The sequence below is a fragment of the Zootoca vivipara genome, chromosome 4 (genome assembly GCF_963506605.1).
Source record: "Zootoca vivipara chromosome 4, rZooViv1.1, whole genome shotgun sequence".
Lineage (NCBI taxonomy): Eukaryota > Metazoa > Chordata > Lepidosauria > Squamata > Lacertidae > Zootoca > Zootoca vivipara.
Genome location: NC_083279.1, coordinates 80,174,952 through 80,200,715, shown reverse-complemented (window position 1 = coordinate 80,200,715; position 25,764 = coordinate 80,174,952). Strand labels below are relative to the sequence as shown.

General features: G+C 40.4%; 1 protein-coding gene across 1 annotated transcript in view; it reads right to left on the bottom strand.

The window, feature by feature from the left end:
• MICU2 (mitochondrial calcium uptake 2) overlaps positions 1–25,764 on the bottom strand; it is a 73,263-nt gene that overhangs the window by 5,499 nt on the left and 42,000 nt on the right. Inside the window, exons 4-10 of the mRNA XM_035114701.2 lie at positions 25,617–25,692; positions 21,438–21,485; positions 14,558–14,640; positions 10,225–10,290; positions 7,512–7,609; positions 2,145–2,316; positions 1,599–1,707 (exon numbers count right to left, since the gene is read on the bottom strand). Of these exons, the coding sequence (XP_034970592.2) occupies positions 1,599–1,707; positions 2,145–2,316; positions 7,512–7,609; positions 10,225–10,290; positions 14,558–14,640; positions 21,438–21,485; positions 25,617–25,692 (652 nt within the window). The remainder of the gene's footprint in view (positions 1–1,598; positions 1,708–2,144; positions 2,317–7,511; positions 7,610–10,224; positions 10,291–14,557; positions 14,641–21,437; positions 21,486–25,616; positions 25,693–25,764) is intronic.

Below are 25,764 nucleotides of genomic sequence, written 5' to 3'. Positions count from 1 at the left end.
GCAACCCCAGAGTCGGTCACGACTGGACCTAATGGTCAGGGGTCCCTTTACCCTTTACCTTAATCTACTACCTCTTTCATAGGGACCCAGGTGGCGCTGTGGTTAAACCACTGAGCCTAGGGCTTGCTGACCAGAAGGTCGGCGGTTCGAATCCCTGTGACGGGGTGAGCTCCCGTTGCTTGGTCCCAGCTCCTGCCAACCTAGCAGTTCGAAAGCATGTCAAAATGCAAGTAGATAAATAGGAACCGCTACAGCGGGAAGGTAAACGGCGTTTCCATGTGCTGCTTTGGTTTGCCAGAAGCGGCTTTGTCATGCTGGCCACATGACCTGGAAGCTATACGCCGGCTCCCTCGGCCAATCATGCGAGATGAGCGCGCAACCCCAGAGTCGGTCACGACTGGACCTAATGGTCAGGGGTCCCTTTACCCTTTACCTTAATCTACTACCTCTTTCATAGGGACCCAGGTGGCGCTGTGGTTAAACCACTGAGCCTAGGGCTTGCTGACCAGAAGGTCGGCGGTTCGAATCCCTGTGACGGGGTGAGCTCCCGTTGCTTGGTCCCAGCTCCTGCCAACCTAGCAGTTCGAAAGCATGTCAAAATGCAAGTAGATAAATAGGAACCGCTACAGCGGGAAGGTAAACGGCGTTTCCATGTGCTGCTTTGGTTTGCCAGAAGCGGCTTTGTCATGCTGGCCACATGACCTGGAAGCTATACGCCGGCTCCCTCGGCCAATCATGCGAGATGAGCGCGCAACCCCAGAGTCGGTCACGACTGGACCTAATGGTCAGGGGTCCCTTTACCTTTTTACCACCTCTTTCATATGCATGACTTTGAAGATTAGGACCTGGGGAAGTTTGTTTATGTTTATTGCTTACTTCGAAGACTTCTTTGTTACTTCACTCTGCCCATGTGGAATCCACATGGGAACTTAGTGGGAGTTTCCTGGGATGTACCTGGATGAATCTTATTGGTTCTTTTGAATCCTGTGATGTATTTCCATTGTCTAATAAAGTAGCCTGGGCGGTTTGCGAGGGAAGCCTCTTCTCTCTCTCTCTCACTTCTGCCCCCAGAGGTCAAAGCTCACCTGTCTCTGTCTTTCTTTTTTCCTTTACCCCATCCTTCCTTAGACTGATGAACTCCTATACACAAACATAATTTGAATTATGTGATCAAATAAACTATCAAAACATTGCATTCGAAGTCCTTAATATTAATTTTTCAGCTTCTTAATGGGATCTAATCACTACTTCTTGTCTTGAAGACTGGAAGAAGACAGCAAGCTGCCATCTTTCAGTTGCCAGGGCAGGCAGCAGTCGTGGCTGATGATGAGGTGTAGCATCTCCCAGCTGACAGAGGAGGAGTAAATGCCAGGAAAAAATCCTACTGCTGCTTCTCCCAACCACCAGTAAATAGTGATCTGTTATCTTCAACTGGTTGTCCAAAACAAGTAGCAAGGAACTGAGAGGGACTCAGAATCCTTTTTATAAAAGGAGAAAACACCACACGACACAGGTCTATAGCACACATTTTCAGAAGTCACTTGCAAAGTGCATTTTCTTGCTTAACATTCTGATGTGCAAAATTATGTACTTCTTACCTCGTTTAACAGGGCGGCTGGCTACCGTGAACATTTTCAAGGCAATTGAAAAATCTTCTAGGCGGTTTGTAAACTGGCAGAAAGTCTTAAATTCCTCCAAACTGATACTCTGAAATACCGAATATTTATTTTTAGGTGAGTGATTCAAAACTGAGCATTTTCCTAAGGCATTTAATATTATTATAAAGTTGTGGTGTAATGGTTAGAGTGCTGGAATAAGACTTGGGAGACCAGGGATCGAGTCTCTACATAGCCATGAAGCTCACTGGGTGACCTTGGGCCACTCACTGTTTCTAAACCTAGCCTACGTCCCAGGGTTTTTGCAAGGATAAAATGGGGAAACTGAGAAGCATTAACACCATTGAACTCCTTGGTGGAAAGGTGACATATAAATGTAATAAAAAATTAAGAATTAAAGATGGTAAAGATTGGAACAACAACACAAGTCAAGTAAAAATGAATGCCTTTGCTATACTTTAGATTTAGGAAGAATGTTATTCAATTACACCAGAAAAAGCCATTCAGGTTTAGAAACTCCATACAAACCTCTCCTGCTTGGATCCTTTCCTTCACATTTTGCCAGTAAATTTCATTGTTCTCTTGCTCAGTAAAATACAGCAACCACTCTACAAAATCCTCTTTTCTCATGAAGGCTAGACCTTTGGAAAATTGGATGAATTCCATCTCTTGTACCTCTGCTTGTAAATCCTGCATAAATCTAACAAACAATAGTTGCAACTTAATTCCTTTCATAAGCAGAGAATACGAACCATTTATTATAGTAAAGATAATGCTCTCACGTTTATAAGGAACTCAAACACTGCACATAAGCAGGATCGCCTTGAGGTTCACTGTTTTCTCTCACAGCTATTATGCTGTGAAAATGTCTCACCTTAATTTTCCAAAAACTAATCAGGTAGAAAACACAAAACACAAATTGTTGGCTTCCAGGTTTCAATGACAGGAACTTCCATAACTCAGTAAGCTGAGATGATTTAAGATGCTCATTGTGAGAAAAAGATATACTTCCAATAATGTAGTTTTAACCTTTCCAATTTTGTCATGTTGTCTTTTAGCAGTTCTACCAGTAGGGAGCACTCTGAATCCATGTTTATGAATGTTGTAGCAGCAGGCTGTGTGCTGAGAAAAAGTGCTGCTACACATATGCATAACTTTTACCTGAGTGGGAAAGGATATTTAAACATGGAAGTGGCATAAAACTTGTATCAGCAGCCAACTAGACAGAAAATGGAACAACAAAAAGACTCACATAGCTTTAAAATTGAGAGTATTTGAGGAAAGCTGTAAACAAACAGAATAGCGGAACGAAAGGTGCTCCAATAGTCTTAATAAGGAATAATGATTGATTAGGCAAAATAACTGTAACAATTATTACCCAAGTGCTCTGCCTAAAAAATCCTTTACTTTGATATAAAGTGGTCCACACGTATTTAAGAACGTTACAAAAAATAACTTTATGTAACAGTAATGAATAATAATAATAATAATAATAATAATTTATACCCCACCCATCTGGCGGTGTTTCCCCAGCCACTCTGGGCAACTTCCAACAGAATTAATGATAATAATAATAATAAAGCGATAAAACATCAGACATTAAAAACTTTTCTAAACAGGGCTGCCTTCAGATGTCTTCTAAAAGTCAGAGAGTTGTTTTTTTCCTTGACAACTGATGGGATCCAAATATTCATTGGGTGGGGGAAATCTTATTTATTTCTCTATGTTACTAAGGCGGGGCAGGGGGAGAAGAGAAGGAAGACCTTATCTGTAGGAAAACTGATCAAAACCTTTGCCTTTCCTCATCCCGATAAATAAAGAGAACATAAGAATAATGTCACCTAAAATATGTCACCTTTGTCATTGGAATTAAAACTCTGCCAGCTCTTTGAACACATTTTTAAGATCCACAGCAGGGGTGGGGAATCTCTTGCCCATGCACCAACTTGCAGGGGCATCAAAAGGGCTTCTTGTAACCGCCAATCAGTTGACTGGCAGTTACAGTGACTTATTTGGGGTTTCAGTCACTTGATGTCACAATGACACCAGGTGATTGGCAGGTGGGTGGTCCCGCCCACTGGTTAAAGTTGGCCTGCGTGGGGTGGTGGAGATTAGGGTCTGGTCTGCCTGAAGATGCAACCATCCATAGTCTAGAACAGTGATGGCCAAACTTGACCCTCCAGCTGCTTTGGGACTACAACTCCCATCATCCCTAGCTAACAGGACCAGTGCTCAGGGATGATGGGAATTGTAGTCCCAAAACAGCTAAAGGGCCGAGTTTGGCCATCACTGGTCTAGAAGGATAAGGGGAGGAGATAACTTTTACCCTTCCCTCTTGAAATTGAATATTGAAAAGATTGCTCTGGAGTGTGGGAGAGACAATCTGGAGCTGCATATGAGGCAGAGCAGAGGGTTTGGGAGCTCAGCCAAAAATGTTGTGTCATCCCTGAGATCCTCTGCTCAACCCCAGTACCTTTTGAGAAAAGAAGGAGCCATTCTGTTTGGAGAGGATTAGTCAGAATACAAACCAAGTTCAACTAACTGGGCCTGGATCCGACCTAGTGCTTCTAACTCCACTTCCATAGACCCCACCCCAAAAGACTCGCATTGTTGAAAGCCAAAGTTTACAAAGGTTTGGGACAATTTTTTAAAATAAAAAAAATACGGTACACATTTTAAATCACGAAGACAATTATCAGCTACAGAATATGGTTTGCTTGGCAGTCTCTGGAGCCTTTCAAGTGGGTGTGTTGATTCTTCCACCAGGAATTACGGAATGGAAAGACATGTTTTAAAAAATTATTTAAAAGCCCCAGCTACGTTTCTGGCACGCCTCTGCTGCAGCTGTTGCGGAAGTGCAAGAACCAGCTAATTCATAAAGAAAGTTTTTGAATCCTTTTGTACTATCTGAATAATACTAACAAGGAGGAAGACAAAATCTGCACAGAAGTGCAGTATTTAAAAATAAGTATTCAGAGACTTCAGAGGAGAATGTCGGCTGTGCTAGTTAATTCTGACCAAAAGCTGGAACAATAACTCTGGAACAATAACTCTCAATAATCTCTTATCAATTCCCTGCCAGTTAGACCTGGCCCTGAACTCAGCAAGCAAATGGACTAAGGTCCCACTATGAAGACTCAAACCAACATGAAGCTAGTTTGACAGATAATAAATACCACTGGTGTGTGGATGTTAAACATGCAGATCGAGCAATTTGCCACTGTAAATGGTTAAAAAGAAAAACAGGAATGGTATGGAGAGTGAGTGAGGGGGGGAACCACACTCAATACACAGAAGGAACTTGCCATGTGGCTTAATTTAAAAAGTGGATTCTGCAAGGCAGGAAACAAAGCACACCAGCCTTGAGCTAAGTGTTGCAAAGCAACAACAAATCACTCTGGGAAGTGAGAGAATAAATAATAAAACCAAAGTTTTGCTTCTGCTTTCTTTCTTTTTTTGGGGGGGGGGGGAACCCACCTACTAATCATAGGTAAACACCATTAAGCTTTATGAATGAACCCCCGCCCCAATTTTAAGGAATGTAAATTACACAGGTAACTATATCTGAAGCAGCCTAATCAAATGTAATCACTCCTGCTTTCTCTAGCTACTCCACTGATCAATGGAAAGCCTTTCTAACAAGAACTTGGAAAATGATAAAAGCATTTACCATCATTTCCCCCCCTGCCTTTGACAATGATCTATGTCTGTACAGCTCATCAGTCATCTCTTGTAAAAACATCATGGCACTTTGATCAGAAAGCCAACAATGGCTTCCCATGTGAGGTAGAAATGTTGTGAAAAGCCATCAGATAGAAATCACATTTTCCCCGAACAATAGAAACACAGAAATGATGTGCTTGAGTTACTTGCAAATAAAATAATATGAAAAGTGATATCTCCACAGCGCTTTTTTATTTTTTATTTTTTTTAAAGACACTGATCCTTTCATTCACCTTCCTATGCATTAAAACAAACTTTACTGTCAGGTCACAATGCAGATGGAGTGGGTCTATATGGGTAGTGTGATAAGGAGACACATTCCAAGTGCATGAAAAATAAATGCCACTGTTGAAAAATTAACTGTATTAAACCCAACACTTACCCAACAGCTTTAAGAGCAAGATGTGGGAGTCCAATTTTGATTACAGGCTTCTATCTGTGTGGTAGGCAAAGGTCTTAAACCTACATTTGCTGAATGTAGTAGGTACACAGTATTATCAGTGTTATGCCTCATTGGGTCAATGCAGGATTTTATCTAATTACCTGAGACATTCCAGTTCGCACTATAAATGCAAACAAGCTTTTACGGGTGCACTCTGGCCTTTGCTTTGTTAACAACCCCTACTGTATCTAAAGAAAAGGGAGCAGAGGGAGTGCTAACTCAACAGAATTCTCAATATGTTTAAGAACTTCAAAGGCTTGTTTATTTGAAGGTTAGTGTGCACCTGAAATCAGTGGAAGGAAATGTTTTGCTCAGCATTTGAAACACCTCTCCATTCTTGGTTTGGCTGAGAGGAGACAAATTGCAGGAAACCATGCTGGTCTGTTGGGGAGGGGGGCAGAAACCCCAAGTTAGCTGGAGGGTAATATCTTTATTGGGACTATCTACAACACTGCAAAGCAGTGAACCAGCTTTTGAGTTCCCTAGAAGTGTTATGCAAATTTACATAGGCACAGCCATGCTAAGCGCAAAAGTGATCTGTCAAGAGTAGTAATGTGTTAGTAAATACAGAGTTGGGTAGCTAGAAATCCGAAATGAATATACTTCCTGTTTTGATAGCAAAACAGATAAGTATGGCTTCAAAATGATTTGAAGAATCAAAGAGGGAATTTATTACATTTCTTTTGAAAGATATGGTATTTTAATTTCAGATTTGCTGCTTGAAACCTAATATTATGGGAACACAATTTCAAGTGCAAAAGAAAAGAGTGTCATTTCCAGTATGGGGGAAATGACTGTGCAGCTCCTGCCATACAACTAAGGTAAAAATCACGGCCACTCCACTTTTCTCCCAGTTGTCATGCTGCCACGCTACCCAAGTTTGTAGTCCCCGCCCCCCAAAAAACCATGAGCAATATGCCAAGAACAAACCTTGACTACAGGTCTTGGTTTGTCTGGAGTGAAGCAAACCATGATCCTGGATCTAGAGCCAAATGGGAGGCCACCTGCCCGAGAGCTGAAGCTTGGCCAAAATTGGGTCATGCATCAGGACAATCTACAACAACAAATCTACAACAGAATGGCTGAAAAAGGATAGAATCAAGGTGCTGCAATGGCCCAGGCAAAGTCCAGACGTCAACCCAACTGAAATGCTGCACATGAACAAATGCCAGCAAACCTCAATGAACTGAAGCAACATCATAAAGAAGAGTGGGCCACAATTCCTCCACAAGGATCTGAGAGACTGATAAAGTCATACAGAAAATGATTACTTCAAGTTACTGCTGCTAAAGGTGGTTCCATAAGATACTGAATCATAAGGAGTATGATATGGCTTCTCCATTTTGGCTTTCTTTCTGTTAAATAAATCATGACATGGCGTAATATGTCATGTGTTGTTGTTCATCTAAGGTTGTATATACAGTGGTACTTCAGTTTACAAACACAATTGGTTCCGGAAGTCTGTACTTAACCTGAAGCGTGCTTAGCCTGAAGTGAACTTTCCCATTGAAAGTAATGGAAAGTGGATTAGTAATGGAAAGTAATGGAAAGTGGATTAGTGTGCTACTAAATATGAAAAGTTATTTGGGATCTCTTTGAGATAAAATACTAAGACAAGCCAAAACAGTGAATTGTAGTATCTGATATACAGATTGATCTGAAAAACTCACAACACAGAGCAAACCAAGATGACAACCGAAGCGTTAATTACTATCTTTTTTCAGCGCTACCTGTGAAATTCACAGTAATGAAGCTTCTTTTTTCCTCCTCTTCCAAAGAAGTGGACCAGCAACATGGTATTAATATCAGGGTCTTCTGATTCTGGCTCCTGAAAAAATGCACATCAGTACTTTGTCAGAATACCTCTTGTGTTAAAGCTCTGCATTGACTCAAGATCTACATTTCCCATTAATGGTTAAATAATTCTACAAATGCTATATAACTGAATTTTTCCTTATGGAAAAAAGGCCTGTAGAAAACAAATAATGTATTTCACATAGTTCAGCTATTCCATCCCTTTGAAAGGCTAAAGCCACAGCCACAAAAGACAATATTTTTAGATTATGTGTTTCTTTCACCACTTAGCCTAAGTCGCATTTCTTTGAACACAACAACACACTAAGCAATGTGGAGTATATGGGGATTTCAACGTAATGTTCTTGTGACATCTAAATAGCCGGTGTGTATTTTACTCTGCTGAAGAGGCAAGATGAAAGACAGCCATCTATTCAGAAGATTAAATACTAATGGTTATTTAGCTTTCAGTATAATCAACTAGTTGCATTAGTACAGTGTATTTCATGCTTGCTGCACACATGACAACACATTTTATAGTTCAGGTAGCACTCTTCATTTGTTCCATGACACTTTTCACTAAATGAAGTAACATGAGCCATCTCTAAGCCACCCAAAAATTGTTCAGTATGTATTTTACTGTATTCTTAAAAATAAAAACTAAATAGAAATACTGCACATTTTTAAATACCAACAAAAACTTACATATTTAGGGAAACCTAACAATAATGTAACTTCATAAATCATTAATTATAGAATACTGACACTATGTTTCTTACGTTAACATAGTACTTGAGGGGGGGAAAAACACAACAAGATAATCCAAACTAGAAAGAAAACAATCTTTTGCAGGGGATATAGGAAAATAAACTTCCTAAAATTAAAAAACAATATTGCAAACCGAAATATGTAGCGTCTGATTTGCAGGTGATAAATGTTGACCAATTAGTAGTGTAGTTATTTAGTTTTTGTCTGTTCTCCTGCACTCTTATATAATGAAATTGTTTTATTACCAAGGCATAATTTTATGGGGTGTTAGGAGAAGGGCAGTACCTCTGGCGGGGGACATATTGTGCTCCTGGAAACTGTTAGCATGCAATAGCAGCCACACCCTGGGAATGGCTTCGACTGACCAACAAACAAGGTGAGGGTACCCGATGGGTCCCAAACCCTTGGTGAGTTATATCATTTATTTTATGACACTTTAAAGCTGTAATATACCAATTTGTGACTACTTTAAATAAATTCTCCCAAATATCAGCATTTGAGGAAAACTGTTTAATTATCATAGATATTTTCAAACTGATATTTCAATAGTAGGTCCGGTTGTGTGAGTGCCACTTGAGCAATGGTCCTTCCTTCCTTCATCTCCCCCCCCCCATTGCATGCTCCCCAAATCTGCTCCAGAGATTTGGAGCAGGGGTACCAATATGAATAAAATATGGGGAGGGGCAGGTAAGCCCCGCTCCATGTAATCAATCACAAGTCGCAGTGCACGCATACCATTCAAATGCCAATGTTCATCAACTTTGGGGAGCCCTTGGCCCCCTCAAATATATTGGGGGTGCTGAAGAGACCTTGGACCCTAGGATTTGGCTCCTATGTCCTGCAGCAGTTTTTGTGAGCACATGGGGGCAGCAAGGAGAGGAGCAGAAGTCCATTCCACTCATGAACAGACAGCACTGGATACAAACCATTGCCTTGAGCCAAATGAATCAAATTCTTTTACCTGTTCCATTTCTCATTTGTGTTGTAATAGAAGTGTGGACAATAAAGGTTTGTTGTTCATTATTATTTCAAATTCCATTGCTTTCCTTCACTCAGGTATACTTGAATATGACTTGAAAGTATTCTAGCCATCAAACATTAGCCCCACCATTCCATTTATCTTTTAATTTTATTTCTTTTAGACCAGACTTTGTTATGTAGTATTCATAGGATAGCTTCCAACATGACATATAAAACAGCATATAATACACAGTAAAATAGCAACAGTTAAGACCATTTATTTTTAAAATTTAATCTAGATGTTTCCATCAATAGGTCTTGCATTTCTTCCATAAATCAAATTGTCCTAAGCTATGATTAAAGCTTAGATCATGATGTCCAAGACTATTAATGATTTAAAAAACCAAATCTTTCCTTTGGAATTTACCTTAAATTCTCAAAAAATAGTCAATTAAACTGGGCTTCTCCTCTATAGTCTTAAGATTTTTATTTGTCCATATAAGAGCCAGAAAAATATTTATTTGTATTCTGATTTTTAAATATATGGCAGAGGTGGTCTTGGATGTGGGGTTGAAGATCTGAAAGATTAATTTTAACTTGAGAAGTAGGGGTCGCAAACTGACCTGGAAGTGCATTTATTGTTCTTTGATCAAGTCAGCTAAGTATAATACTAAAAGTCTCCCTTTATTATGAATTCAAAAATTATGTGACTACATATTAAATAAATGAATTCTTTTTCAATTGGAATTATTTTAGTACAGAACATGCAAAAAGCAAGGTCAACTGATCAGGTACTTTCATTTAATGAAGCATCAGATGCAATCAGCTACAAGCTGTGAAAGGAATAATGTTTAAAAGATAACAGTGCATTAGTGCCAGAACAACCTGCTAGAAAGAAAATCACACTCTCTGAAGACCTACCTGAGATAGTGTTTCGTCTCCTAAAGCTGTTTTAAGCTCATCTTGCGTCCCAATTATTTTCTGCAGCTAAAATGAAAGTGATATATATTTCCATTTACTATCTTGTTTTTCATACCAAAGCATTTTTAACAGATAGCTTCTTTCTCAGTGCTATTTACCATACACAAACTGTAAAATTCTCTGCACAGGTACCTTGAGTGCAAAGCCTTTATATACATTCGTCACATGTGCTGGAGCTTTCACATTAATCCAGTGCCTTTCATTAAGGAATCTGGTAACATGTGAAATGAATGGTCCACACACAATTTTCAAGCATTAAAGATCACACTCATCATTTCTTTTTCTTTTTCCTAAAGACTTTATTGGTTTACAAAAGTACATGCCTTGTCTCTCTTTTTAGGTTGTACAGTCTTTCTTACGAATCAGTTACATTTGTTGTGAGACATTAGTGCTGAGTAAAGTACGGTACAGTGGTACCTCTGGTTGTGGAGGGGATCCATTCCGGAGGTCCAGCCGGATCCCAAGGTTTTCACAACCAGAGGACTGCTTCTGCGCATGTGTGCGCGGCAAAACCCGGTCAAATACTTCCAGGTTTGCTGCTTTCGCATCCCGAAGTTTATGTAATCAGAGGGTTACGTAAACGGAGGTACTACTGTATAAGGTTGAGGAAGAAGAGGAGAGGAGGGGTGGGGTAGTGAGACATATTCTTTTATGTAGTGTACATGTGGGGTTTTGTGTCAGCGTCAACTGGGTAGGTTCTCTTTCTATTCATTTATTACATTTCATTGGTAGTGAGAGGTATTGGGGGCAAGGTGTGGTTGGTTGTCTGCAGTGGGGTTTGTTTGCAGGGGGGGGGGGCTTGTTGGATCAGGTAAGCCAGATTGATTCATATGCTGTCGGTGGACTCCTGTCGTCTTGTTGGGCTGTGTATGTGATAAAGGGGATCCATACTGGGGTGAAGGCATCCTCTTCCATTTGTCCCCGTGTCAGTTTCAGTTTATTGGTTAGCTTTTCTAGTAAGGCCATTTCCCATACAATTTGATACCATTGGTCCATGTTAACTACTGACAGGTCTCTCCATTGTCTGGCTATGAGGCTTCTGGCAGCTGAGAGAAGGTGGGTTATAAGCTCTGTATTATGTGAGTGGTCATAATGAACTTGAAAGATGCTCAGTAGGACCAGTTCTGGGGTGAGTTCTAATACCTGTTAAGTTATTTTGCATCTCTCTTGTAGGACTGCTGTCCAGAAGGGTTGGATTTTAGGGCATTCCCACCACATGTGGAGGTATGTGCCTGTGGAGGTGCAGCCTCTCCAACATCTTAGTGAGGTTCCTGGGTGTATCAGCACCAGTTTCCATGATGTCAAGTACCACCTGTAGGTGAGTTTCAGAGTAAGTTCCCTTCTTTTTGGCTGATATGGACTTAAAGGGAGGTTTAGACAACATTCTAATCCATTGGGTAGGGTTAATTTCATAGCCTATGTTGTGCTCCCATTGTTCTTTAATTGCGTCAAGGGGAGTTGTAGGATTTTGGAGCAGTATTTTGTATATTGTGGATACCATCCCTTTGCCATGTCCCTCTGCTGTCAGGTTTTTGAAGGTGGTCAAGGGTCTAGTATCTGCTGATTTTACTGCTGGATTGTTTAAGAAGGCATGTAGTTGATGGTGTGTTAGCCAAGGTATTTGGGTGTCCCCTAGTTTGTCTTGTATCTCTTGTATTGGTATGGGTTTGTTGTTTTTGTAGAAGTCTTTTAGACAGTGGCCTTTGGCTTGCCAAGTTTTTATCTGGCGGTTTTGTGCTATGTGTCGAAATAGTGGGTGATAGGCCAGGAGAGTTAATGGGGATGGGGATAGTTTGCCTACTTTTCCCCAACCTGTTCACTATTGTGGGGATTTTCTTTAGTTTGTTTTGGAGAAATGGGTATGCTGTAGTGGGGATAAACACACTCATCATTTCTGATACAAGCTTTCTGGCTGAATAACCACGAGCAGATTGCATGAATGGAATCCTCCGCTGCAACCAATCTTTCTCCTCCCTTCTCTCCAATATTGGGTGTTTCATTTGCCCTACTCCTACTTCAAATGCCCACAGAATTGGCCATGCTGTTCAGGAGGGCCTTCAACTCTCAGGGAAAGGCTTTTCATGGGAAATGCAGGGAGAAGTTGGGAAGGGAAGGACTGACTTCTGACTGCTAAGTTTTCAGAAATCATGAAATATGCACAAAAATACATAAAAATGGGACCAAAGCAGAGTAAGAACACATAAGCCTTTGGAGGCAATTTTAAAGAAGTAATTTCTTCTAACATAGAAGTCAAGTTTTTAAATGGGTGTAATACTGTGACTGTTAGAGTGCATCAGGAAGTCTCTGGTCCAAACCTTGCTTCAGCCATGAGTTTGCGAAGCTTTGTTCTCTCCATCTCACCCTTTGCACTTGAAAGGTGCTATAATAATACTGACATCTACAAGGCTCAATGGCAGCTCATATGCTTGCTCATGCAGAATGTCCCAAATTCAATCCCTGGCACTTCTAGCTAAGGATTCTCGGGCAGCAACGCAGGGAAGGGCCTGGAGACCTTTGACTGCAGCTCCCATTCAGAGTAAGAACTGTGCTAGGCGAACCAATTGTTTGACTCAATATAAGACAGTTTCACAAGGTGCATTAAGAGAGTGCATGTGAAATACATGCTCCCAAAGCACTCTGGTGTTTTGTTTTGCTTATGCATCTTTTTAATGATCTAAGTATGACCTGACAATTTTGTGTCATACCATTCTTTAACAAGTTCAGATCCAAAAATAAGGTCTCCAGCAAATAAATAAATCCATTTGCAGCTTACTATAAATCTCTAGCAAGTCATTCAGCAGACTCCTGGCAGCAACCTCTCTTTCGGAAACATTTGTAATTACATGTACTCACAAATCTCTTCAGAGGCTGGGTTTCTAGCAAGAGATTTAGCACAGCACACTGCAAAGCTCACCTACCTTCCAGAGATGTTAGCAACAGTCCTCAAATGGACAGCAAAAATAAAAAAAACAAGCGACTTATTATTTACGGTTACAGCATGGATAGAGATAGAAAGCAGAGGATTTAGGAGTTGCTTAGGAGAGGTGCTTTTAAAAGTACGTTTATCACTGGGAGACAAGCAGCACATAACTTTCCCTTCGAATAATGTGATGCTCCCAAAGCCTGCTGCTTTATCATCCTTAACCCTCATCTCCGATTCCTCATGCCAACACCAGGTGATCGTTTTGGCAGGTCAGGATTGAAATGGCACTATTTCCCCTAAATAGTTTGCACCTGGCCCTGTCCAGTCATTAGAGTTGGTGCACACTGAAACCCAACACTGAACACAGCGGCCCTTTTCCTAGCAGTGCATGCAGCAAGACCACCCATCCGTAGTCTGTTTGTTCAGGCAAGGCAAGCTGGGGGGAGGGGAGGGATAGGGCATTATTTCCTCTATTTATCCCAACCTTTAATACTGTTGAAAGATGACTAAACAAGGGAACGGGGGGCATGTGACAGAAATGTACCAACGCACTAGCAGCTGCCATTTACAGCTAGGGCAAAAGCGCTAGTGAGGTGAGGCAAGGAGTCATGGCTATACAAGGATTTTCCTTCCAAGTCATTCATAATCTGCCCTACCTTCATCTGAACCTGGGAGGGAACCTCTGCCAGGAAGCCTGTTAGGTACCTTAAGGGTTGATTCTATCACAGTTGTTGCATTTCTTTTTGGCACTGAAACTGAAGTAGCTCCATCCCCTCTCCAGATGGTCTCAAGAGCAAAACACATTATCTTCTATTCAAATTAAAAAGGCTTGCACATTTGACTTTGACCTCAAGTGTGCATTTCATAGTATTCATAATAAAAAGGCTAAATATGCCTTCTCTTTCCATTTCTACAATGGAAGCCTCTCTCTAGTGATGGATGTTCTGCAGTTTTGCTTGTATGGGTAGATATATATCAATCTATTCCACATATATAAATAATTGTAATTTTAAAATTTAATAAACTCTTAATCCTAGCTTTTGACACCAAAGCACTGTTCTTGACCAACCATGTTAGTTAAGGAACAGCAGGTTTGCTATAAGTTCATTGCCACCTGTATCCAAATGTAAAAATAGGAAATCTGGTTGCAAAAAATGTTCTTGATTTAACTCAGAACTTCGATGAAAAAGGGTTGCAAAAAGTTTTAATTTCCTCAGTTGTTCTAGTGAAGACATGATCTCTTGTGTACAAAGCAGATGAGGAAGGAATAGTCTTGATCAACTGCACTTTACATGTGTAAGTTGTATGGTAAAAAAAATGGGGGGGGGTTAAAAATATTGTCATCCATACCTTAAAAAATTCCTTTTTCTCTAAATGTTCATTCCCGTCTGCATCCAACATTTTAAAAGCAATATGAAATCCAGTCTGTGGTTCTGCAATGAATCATAGCATACAGATTTATTCATAAATATTTTACATGTAAGATAATGCTGCCCTGCTACTCCAGTTCCTCATAAATGGGCAGATGCTTCCAGTTTCATATGAAGGCAGAGGATCCATAGTTAACTATATAAGCATGTGCGAAGGTGTTCTGAAGCTAGTGGAGAGACACTGTGAACTTAAAAAGGAAAAGTTGACCGATTCAATCTCTGCTATTGTGAAAGCGCACTGACTCATTGGTTGGTTGGTTTTACTTATATGCTGCTTTTCCACAATGAGCTGTGCCCAAAGCGGCTCACAACAAACATTCAAAGCATCAAAACAGAAAACACTGGAAATACAAATATAAAGAATACAGAGCATGTCAACAGATTCAAAATAACAAAAATCAACAATTTAGCAAATGCAGAATAAATTCAATATTAAAAACACACACACACCAATTTAGGCTGAAGTACATAAATACTAAAACTAAAGTTAACTGATACGAGTTTCTGGTAGTTGCACTCCAAGAAGTTTGGCTTAAATACAGTTTATAGGGGAGGTGCATGGTGGGTGATGTCCTAATTAGGCAAACCAGCATGTTGCTAATTAAAAAGTGGATCTTCAAATCATGGTTTGAAAAAATCAGAAATGGGATGTCTAAACTGAGCCAATGTCACAGCAGCGATTTCTACAGTAATGTCACAGCAGCAGCAACTAGAGAAACAAGACTTGGAAAGATCTATTGGCTCCCAGTACGTTTCCGAGCTCCATTCAAAGTGTTTGGCTGACCTTGAAAGCCCTAAAAGACCTCAGCCCTGTATACCTAAATTGATCCTAAATAGTTGCTATAGCTTTCTTGTATACTATTCAAGTGCCTGATAAAGTGTTTGGAATGTTTGTGAGGGATCTTGTCTCTTTTAAGAAGTCTGATTAGATGACGTTCAAATCGCCAGAATTTTGAGCAGGTAACTATCGTTCATGAATGATCAATAAATATTTCAAACAGCACTGTCACAGTGTGCTAACCTTGAAGGAGGAATCCATTTGGGAGACAGCTGATTTCTTCCGAGTGGAATGCTTCGTTCTAAACATTTTACTAAGTATTCTTTGAGTCAGTAATAATGTGAATGTAGCCTATAATGTCACTGGAGAATAAAAGCAGAATGATTTATTCCAAAGTGATGCATACCATCTGTTGCAACAGGCTGATAAGAAGCTAGCCCCGCGTAATACATAGGAGCTAAAGCTGCTCATACGGCTCACAAGATGACACTCTTATCTGATATGATGCAACTCCAATGGTATGTATTTATAAAATAACTGAGGTTCAAAGAAAAAGCTCAATGCACTTGCTTTTAATTACACAGACAATAACTCTAACATGTGAGTTTCAGACACTCACAATGACTATTTGTGGAAGTTACCTTTGGATGCTATCTATGGAAAGAACCTCCGGCTTCCTCAAAATACTAAAACGGGTCTATTTGCAATATAGATGTAAATGCAGGGCCAGACTAACCTTTCCACAAAATTATTCAGCTATGAGGTCCAGTGGTTTAGCATTTCCTTCAGAGTAGGGAACGTGTTAATCCTCCTCTACTCGGAAATGAAGCAGGGCCTCAAATTTTGCCCTTCCTAGGAAATTCTTGCTTGTTCTAGTGGATGTAGGGCAGTCAGCCTTTTGGGGATGCACCTCTTCCTGAGAGCAGAAAGGGTCCTCATCATAGCTGCCAAGTTTTCCCTTTTCTCGCGAGGAAGCCTATTCAGCATAAGGGAAAATCCCTTAAAAAAAGGGATAACTTGGCAGCTATGGTCCTCATACTAATGGCATCCAACCACAACGAGGACCTACTACAGTGCAGGAACCTTTCCATTTCCCAATGACTGCAAAAAACATAAAGAAGAAAAGCCAGCTATCGATTGGAACAGCTTACTTAACACAGAAAAGGAAAGGAATAGTATCAACTAGGTGGTGCTGAGGAGAGTCCAAAGCAGTCTTCTCAAAATCCTGTTCACTGTAACTGTGTTGGGCATGCAAGATTGCCTTTTAACCACCATTAAAACAAGAAACAGCAAGTTCAAAAGTGAGGCCCAAAACCTCACTTAATGCCGAGGTGATTCTGTGGGATGTGGATATAAAAAGCAGAGCGCGGCAGCTGCTTTGAATAATCTAGTAGCGTCTAATAAACTAAGGTTTCATAAATATACTTGAGAGCTACGAAGCACCAAGAACGAATTGAAATGGGAAACCTGTTAGATGACGATGGAGATACTAGCACCTGCTGACATTTTCTTTCAAAATGATGGATATGATAACAACACAATAGGAGCAATGGATTTTCCTCCACAGACAGAGGCTCCTTTGTGTTTGACATTCAATCAATTTGAAATACCAAGGAAATAATATCATTCAGTCCTTTGAAAAAGGGTGGGAAAGAGTTTGCTTTGATGCCACTTGGTTTCCACTTCTTCAACGCACCATCGTTTGAGACCTCATAGCACAAGTTCCAACAGCACTCAATACACGATGGTGCTAAATGGCAAATGACGGCTGCTTCATTCCTAAATCACTACATGGGAAAACTGGTGCTGCAACAGGAGTGTTTCTATCTAGCAAATATAAATGCACATTAAGAAGGTGCAATGTTTGTGGACTTCCTTGGTCAATGACGTCCATCCAAAACACCCCACACAATTAAATTTGCCTTAGGTAAGAATTTCTGTCTAGCTGCAGATTACTATTCTTTTGTGAAATATTATATCTTCACTGATGCACCTCTTTGCCCCGTCTCTTGACACCTGAGATAAATATTTTTAGAACGTACCCTGTTTTTTGTGATTGTGTTTTTTTCTTTGTAATTGCAAGTTTTAAAAACTATTTTTAACATAATATTTTAAATTATTGTAACCCAGGGTCTTCCTGGCCTTGAAAGAGATGGAAAGAATGCACACTGCCTCTCACAAGGTCAGGGAGTTCTTCTTAAGGGAGTGGGAAAGAGGCAGAGAGGTACCATGCAAGTCAAAGAACTGCTCCCAGTGTCAACCCTAGAAAAATCACAAGAGCGAGGGTGACAACACCGAACCTCATGTTCTTTGTTTGAAGAATCTGTACCCTGCACATCAGCCAAGAATGCTCCCAAACCAGTTTATGTATGATCAATAAAAGCAAGTCAGTTCCTGCTCAGAGAAATACAATCCACATGGCAAAAAAGGGGGGAAAGAGAGATAAAAGGGAAGGAAGAAAGATAATCTGAGCACCAGCTCTGAAAGTTAAACAGTAGTTCTTATAATGACCAGCAGGAATGGAAACAGTTCAGGGAGAGAAGGAACCAGATTGGGACTGCCCTTTCGGCAGAGTCAATGGAATGGCCCTGCTCTCCCTTTGCTGCAGCCTGATTGTTCAGCTGCATAAGTAACCTGTGAAAACTGGCATCATTTTCAAAGCTGTTTTAAACTACCCATTGTCTATTTCGTCATATCCATTTCCATAACTGCTCATTTTGAAACAAGCAATGGTTATTCACAACAATATTACAATCTATCAGAAAAAGGCACTTTACTGTAAAAAGCAAGACATTCTTTTTTAGATGGTAGAAAACAAAGTTTGCAAGGAACCATCCCTGCCTTCTTTTAGACGTCTTCTGAAAACTGCATTGTTTAGCTGGTCCTCTGCAATATGAATTTCTCTTGTTAACCAACCAGCATTTATTGATGCTTTAAATGTTATTTATATAGACGCTTTCTCTGATCGTATTACAACTTTGTATGTCGTATACCACTTCAATATGTTGTTGTTGTTTAGTCGTTTAGTCGTGTCCGACTCTTCATGACCCCATGGACCAGAGCACGCCAGGCACTCCTGTCTTCCACTGCCTCCCGCAGTTTGGTCAGACTCATATACTTTTATGAAAATCTGGATTACAAACACTTTAATAATTACATAAATAAACAAATTACTGCAGTTTTCGGGAAAAGAGGTTTATAAAGGCTTAGTGTGATATGACAGAGAGGCGGATTTGCGCTCCTTTCTTAATACAAGATATGGAAGGTCAGTACTATTAAGGAAAAAGGGAATATATTTCATATATGTATCAGCTTTATAGTGACACTTTACAAAGACCCTTGTAAAACATGTTTATGTGGTTGCATAATTCTCCCACATTTTGATTTGGCCACTTAGTGATTCCCCAGAATCTCAGCTTTCATTTTACAAAAGCCAACAAAAACAAAATCCTTAAGTTTTTATAGCTGTTCAGTAACCTTCAAAACATGACTCAAGAGTAATTAAAACTGCAAACTCGAAGTCTCAGCCAGCCTAAAAATAATAGCCCTAAGGAGCATCTACCTACCAATATTTCATGTCAGAAGAGCTTTAGACAGCCCTTCTGTTTCACAGTCCAAATTATCTGACCAACGGCCACACATTCACAAACAGGACTGGATATGCTGCAGAACCATGGAGATTGGTGTGCAACTATCTCAGTGGTTCTTCACAGTAATTTGCAACACTTCCACTCATGTGGTTATAGAACATGCGGAAGCCCATCTAGGAGAAGATAATCTCTGATCCTAAACCTTCTCTGCCTTGTGGGCCTTCCAGCAACTCTTGCAGCCAATCTGGTGCCAAATGTATTGCTCTGCTTTCCTTTGGACCACATCACTGGGGGGGGCTGTCTTAAGCCGCTCGGGCGCCGTGGCGTGGAGATCGCTCGGGCGCCCCCGCCCTGGTGGGCAGGCGCAGCGTGCAGCGCCCTCCTGCCGGCCTGGTGCCCCTGGCGCCAAGGAGACTACCCCTAGAGCCGGGTAGTCTCATCTGGGCAGCGCAGGGCCTCCATGTTGCACCCTGGTGTTGCTAACGCAGCAGTTTGACTTTACCCCCGAAGGTGCACTCCATTGTCCTCAGACAGATGGATGCCAACAACAACAGTTCCTACTCAATATCCTTCAACTGCTGTACAGTGGTACCTCGCAAGACGAAAGCGTTTTGCGATGTTTTCTGCGCTTCGCAAGACGAAGTTTTCTATGGACGCACTTCGCAAGACGAAGTTTTTGGGCGGTTTTTTTTGTTTTTTGCCGCGGCAAGCCGCGCTTTCCATGATGAAATTATAGCAAGACGAAGCGACTCATGGAATGAATTACTTTCGTCTTGCGAGGCACCACTGTATTTCATTTTGTAGTACAAGGCTAGGTAGTAAAGTGATATGGGTGACTATCAAAATCAGTAAGCACACAGACTTTTCTGGAATTCAGCTGTTTATCCGAATGAATAGTGAGAAAAATGGGTAAGACAAATAGTATTAGATAACATTAAAGGTGAAACAAAAAGTTAAAGAAGGAAGGAGGACACGTTGTCATTAAAAATGAGATACCTGCTCTAGAGATGCTAGAACATTTGTGATACAATTCCAATGGTCCTTGGGTATGCATTGCATTATATGATACGTATATTCCTTCGAATAGCAAGCTTTGGTGGCCACATGCATTTAAATTTGGAAATGAAACACAGCCAGCCAAATATAAGGTAGACAGTGATTTCTGCATACCTGTATGTCATGGGAACTCCTTAGGTGCACAGAAGTTTGTGAATTAAAAGAAAAAGCATGACAGTACAACTCAAAAAAAGCTGCTGAGACCTAGGGATTGATGGGGGCATAGACACGAGAAAATTCAGACCAACTCATCTCATGGTTTGGCGAGTCAACTTTTGAGTTCATGCCAAAGACAGGAACTACTGTCTTTGCAGCTACCTAGCAGAACACTATTTTCTGTAGCAGATCATGGAGACTCTGCATAGACATGGGATTTTAGTTTGCACAACTTGTGTGGATTGTGTTTAGAAATTGTTCAGTTTGGACATACCCACCCAATTCCCAAATGCTCTCTCAACCAATATCATCTCAAAGCAGGCAAAACACCCCTACCCCAAACAAACATGTGCAAAACCCAAGCAAAATGTGCACCCTAAAAAAATTGCAGGAAAATAGACACACATGCCCCGTTGTTGCCCAAGTTCCAAGTTTACCAGGCAGCAACACAGTCCCTTTTCCTTTCCTTTGGAGTTCCAGGGGATGGCAGGAAGCCAAGACACAGGTTTCCAGCTGCCTCACCCTCCTCCTTTCCTCTAGACCCATGTGAGCCTAGAGGCATTCTGGGGAAAGGGGAAGAAAAGGGTGGGGTGGCTGGATGCTGGTGCAGCTCAAAATGCAGGCCTGATGTACGAAGTGAGCACTGTGGTTCCCAAGCTCTTTCTACCTTGCCACTCCCATCGACCTGTGAGCGTCAAGCCCTTTCCTTTTCCCTTACCGTTTCCTAGAGTTTCAGTCTCGGTGCTGTTTGTATCTCAGTGTCAGGCACGTGGGGTGAGGGTGGGGGAGGATCTCCCCCTCTTTCTCCCCTCCTGCTGCCACCACCAGAGCTATAGCAGCTGCAAGGTAAGCAGGTGGGTGGAGGAAGGAGCTTGGGAGAATGGTAGGTAAATGGGTGCTTAACAGAAGTACACAGCCTTGTCATATTTCTAGAGTTAAATCAGATCCTGTTGAAACACCCACCCTGCCCCACATTTCCCTGGAATAAGGCAAATCATTTCCCAGTATGCATGGAAATTGTTTAGTCTGTACCAAGCTGTTCCAATTTCAGAAGAATGGAGGGGGGAGGTTGTTTCACTCATTGCTACTCTTGCAAGTAATTTATTGACTGAACTTTGAAGTTGGATTTTTATGTTATAAGAAAATTCACTAGTGACATGGAAGCTAGTAATAGTGATTCTTTCATACTACAATGTACAGCTAACTATCAAAATACTTACTTGTGAGTATTGTCAGCAAAAAGAGATACTCTGTGTAGGAGATCAATCCTGAAACAAAACAGTAAAATGTGAAAATTACAGAATTCAGAATCAGGATACTAATGTGGCTTGCGTAATCAACCACTTTTGTAAAGATTATTCCATTCAACTCTGCGTAACAAATAAAGGAGGTAGTCACTATTATTTATCATTCAAGTCATATGTTTCTGTTCCCCATTCTAGTGCTCTGGCAGTGAACTTCTTATTCTACAATCCCCCGTCATGTTGATGTCTCATTAAGAGACTTGGGTTTATTTGGCATTAATAAAAGGTCCGCACTAAATCTTTGGATTTTCGCAGAAAATATTCTGTGTTTATACGAAGGATGAATAAATTAAGTGTGCTTTGTCATATTTAGTACCTGGGAGGAGAGCTACTCTAACGTTACTCTGAAGGATCAAAGTATTTCATCCCTTGGCAGTCTTGGAAAAGCGAAGACCAGATTTTCTCTAAGTCTCAAGGGGAATATGGCAACACAAAGCTGCCAAGCTGCTAGATTGCACTGATAGGGCTGCTGGGCCCAGAGCCAAGAAGAGGCTTCACTTTAAAAAAAATAAAAGTCTGAACACGTCCTTTCTGCAAGGTGAAAGTGTTTCCCCCCTTCCTTTTTTAAAGGAAAATTCCACCACCTCCCTTTGAAAGGCCGACTTAAACGAACAGCCTGAACAAACACAAAGATGCGGCAGTGTCAAAATAGCAACATGCCAGCTAAAGATAGAGAAGTATATAAAGAAGTATGGTTTCAACAAAAGAATCTGAAGCATCCCTCCTGTCCTGTAAGAGCACTTTGAGGATTTCTCTCTTTTTTTTTAGAGTGGCCTCATATAAGTAACTTAAAAAAAATAATCAGGCTACTTTTAACATGTGAGCCAAATACCATCCTGCATAATGGAAGAACCTGTTAAAAGCAGATGTTTTAACTCCATTATCTACAGGGAAGCCATTTCGCTAATTTACATTTAGCAAATTGATAGGCAAGCAGCCTTCCTTATGACTCGTAAAAAAATATTCCCGCTTACTGCGCTCTAAACTGAATTTAGATAGGTAGCGTTCTAAGATAGGTAGCGTTCTAAGAACTTGCAGTGTGCTGTGTAGCACTGCTGTGTCTGTCTCAGCGCTAGCACTGTCCAGAAGCAGGAGGAATCAAAGTGGCTACTCATCTATTTCAGATTACGGGGAATATTAAAATGTTATGTCTGCATGGTGGAAACAACTTTTCTCTGTGTTGCTCCAACGATAACCATGTAATGTTTCCGTATACACCATTTCAAAAGCAGGCCTGATAGCTAGGGTCTTTCTCCAGTACTCTGGGGAACCTGGCTCATAGCTGTGGGTTTCTCAACATGACACAAGTGCAGTGGGATGAACCCAAGGAAGAGTGCCTCCCATGGTGGTCCTGCAATGCTTAAAGCGCAACTATTACTCTGTTGCTTTTAATTTGAGTTTCCTGACTTTTCCTTACAACTGGGTGAGGCAACTGAATACAGTCAGTTCCATTTAACAGGATTGGAATGGAAGCAAAAGGCGATAGGAATTTTGGCCATTGCCGAGCCTGAATTTGAACCTGTGCCTCAACTGAAATATAGCACTCCTCAGGACCATGCTGTGGTTAGATTCTGCCTGTATCTGTATTGGTTTTGAAATGGTTTTATATATGCAGTTGTTTTGATTGTTTCATATATGTTTTAATTGTTGCTGTTTTTATTGTTAAATCACTTCAATATGTTTCAGAGGAAGAGATTCAGAAATGGAAATAATAAACTAATAAGCCCCAAAGTAACCAATTGTAAAACTTGGGTTTAAATGCGCCAGTGAGTGGTTAAAGACAACTACATCATTCACATGGAGCAGGTGATATGTTGTAAGCTTATAACCAGTTTCCACATGGCTCCCAACCTTTTGAATTCATTTCCTTTAAATGAAATAAATACTGTTTTACACTTCATAGTGTGGGTTCTCTTGCTATTTGCATTTTGAAAGTACAACACTGCAATAGCCTATTTTCAGAAAAGTTGTGCAAATAATTCTTTTACTAAACCTACTTAAGGATTTGTTTGGGTTTTTTTTTAAAGTCACAAGATATTTTACATTTTTTCTGTCTGTGGTTGATCCTATTATTGTCAACATACATCTGGCTGACTCGAAGCATATTTTTACTGTGGACTCAATTCCATAATAGTTCATCACAGTTTTTACTTAGCTGTTCCATAGGCCTGCCAGAGAATTCTATCCAATGTTAAACGGAATTCCTTTCTGGAATGTGCTTTATTTCAAAAAAGCAAACATAATTTATTTTGTTTGAAGATTATAAAGGTGCAATCATACAAAAGAAAAGAATCACATATCTATGTGATCAGAATTAAAAATTACAGAACTTCAACACAGTGAGATGGTGATGATGCAGCACACATGAACCAGGCAGTCTTTTAATTTGAGTGTAATTATTTTCTTCTAACTTCTAACTAAGAGGATTAATAATTGTGACGTTTATACTTGCAATTATCAATTTTTTTAGATACACACAAAATACAAAATTAACAGTAAATGATAAAATGGGGAGTTACAGACATTCCACTAGGAGGCATAATTGTCTTCAACTAAAATCCAATGAAAGTTCATGTTCTTGATAAGGTATTGGTATGGGGTGAGGGAAGGCAATCTGAACTGTGCGTTTGAAAGCTGTGGATTCCCAGCTTCTTCTAGATGCTTAGAAATAAAGATTCCCCACTTTGAAAAATCCATAAAGTTTAAATAGTGAAGCCTCAGAATTAGATAACAGTGAAGTGGCTTAGTGAGGGGGTGGGAGGGGGAGCCCAAATCCATTTTAAAAGTGCTGAATAAATAAACAACGCTTTTAGGTGATTCCATGCAATATCTCTACCTTTCAAATAAGCAGCTCAATAAAGTGGAATATCATCACCGTAACTGAAGATAACCAAGGATCCTACGGAAATGTTAAGCCTGTACAAAGATCACAGATTCACACAAGTCTTAAGAACATGTAAGCTGGAATTAGAAGAGCTACCGTGTTTCTCATATTATAAGACATGTCTTATATTTATTTTTTCCTCCAAAAAACACACTGTGGCTTATTTTCAAGGGATGTCTTATTTTTTTCCTCCTCCTCCTGGCGCGGCCGGCATTGCTGCTGCGCCTATCACTATGTCTTATTTTCGGGGTATGGCTTATATTCCTTGAATGCTTAAAAATCCTGCTATGGCTTATTTTATGGGTATGTCTTAAAATATGAGAAACAGGGTATGGACATAAACAAATGTTCTCCCTGCTTGTGTCCATGTAGTAACAGGACATGTTGTCTTTCCCTAAAGGGGCCCTAATTCCTAGCTTTTGGTTTTCTTTCAGATCAAACAACATAGGATCAAGGGCATGTTTATGTGTTTCATGTTTTTTGTGTGCAAGCTGTTATGCACCTTCTTCTCAATACAGGGTACATTCCCTCTGTGCTGTTTGGGTTGGGTTGGCAGATCCTGAAATAGATGCTCTGTTGAAGATATGGATCATCTCCTGCTATTAGCGGAACTGATGATCCACCCACCCTCTCGACCACTTGCCCCCACCTCTTTTCTGATGGAATTTCACAACCTTCTCTGGGTTGTGGCAGCTATGCTTTGCATATAAAAGTAATGTATGCAAGCCACAGTTTAGTCACTGGCCATGGGATGTCAAATCAAAGGCACCCAAGTCTTTTGGAGCACATTGCCATGCAGATCTTCTCTAGTATCAGCTAGTCAATGCATGCAGCAAAGCTCAATTTAACGATACCCAGGGAACCCTAAAGGATCCCATGGTTTCCTATAGTACACTTCAAAAATGATTTTTTAAATTATTGCTCTCCACCATCCTGGTTTCCTTAAAAAACCCACGAACCATAGACTTCCAAGTCTCCCTGCTTGCTAACCAGAGTTTTTTTGGGGTAATCTAATGAATTTGTAAATATTCCTAAACTTATATTCCTTCCTAAACTTACATTCCCAATCTTACAAACAGCTACAATACCTAAAGAAATAATTCATTTCAGCCTGCACAGATCAATAAGCATTTCCAGACCCTGGGAATTCATATTAAAAAATGAACAGTGTTCCCTTACAAACAAATTCCACTAATGACTTAAGTCATTACCTTTATCTCCGAGGTTTCTAAAAAAAGTTGGCCCTGGTTTAGTCTTTGCAACATTTCCTAGAGTCGAATCTACCTCCTTTGAACAAACAAAATAAATACCAAGTTAGTCGTGAAACAGGAATCCATTAAAACAAGTAGCAGAAAGAAC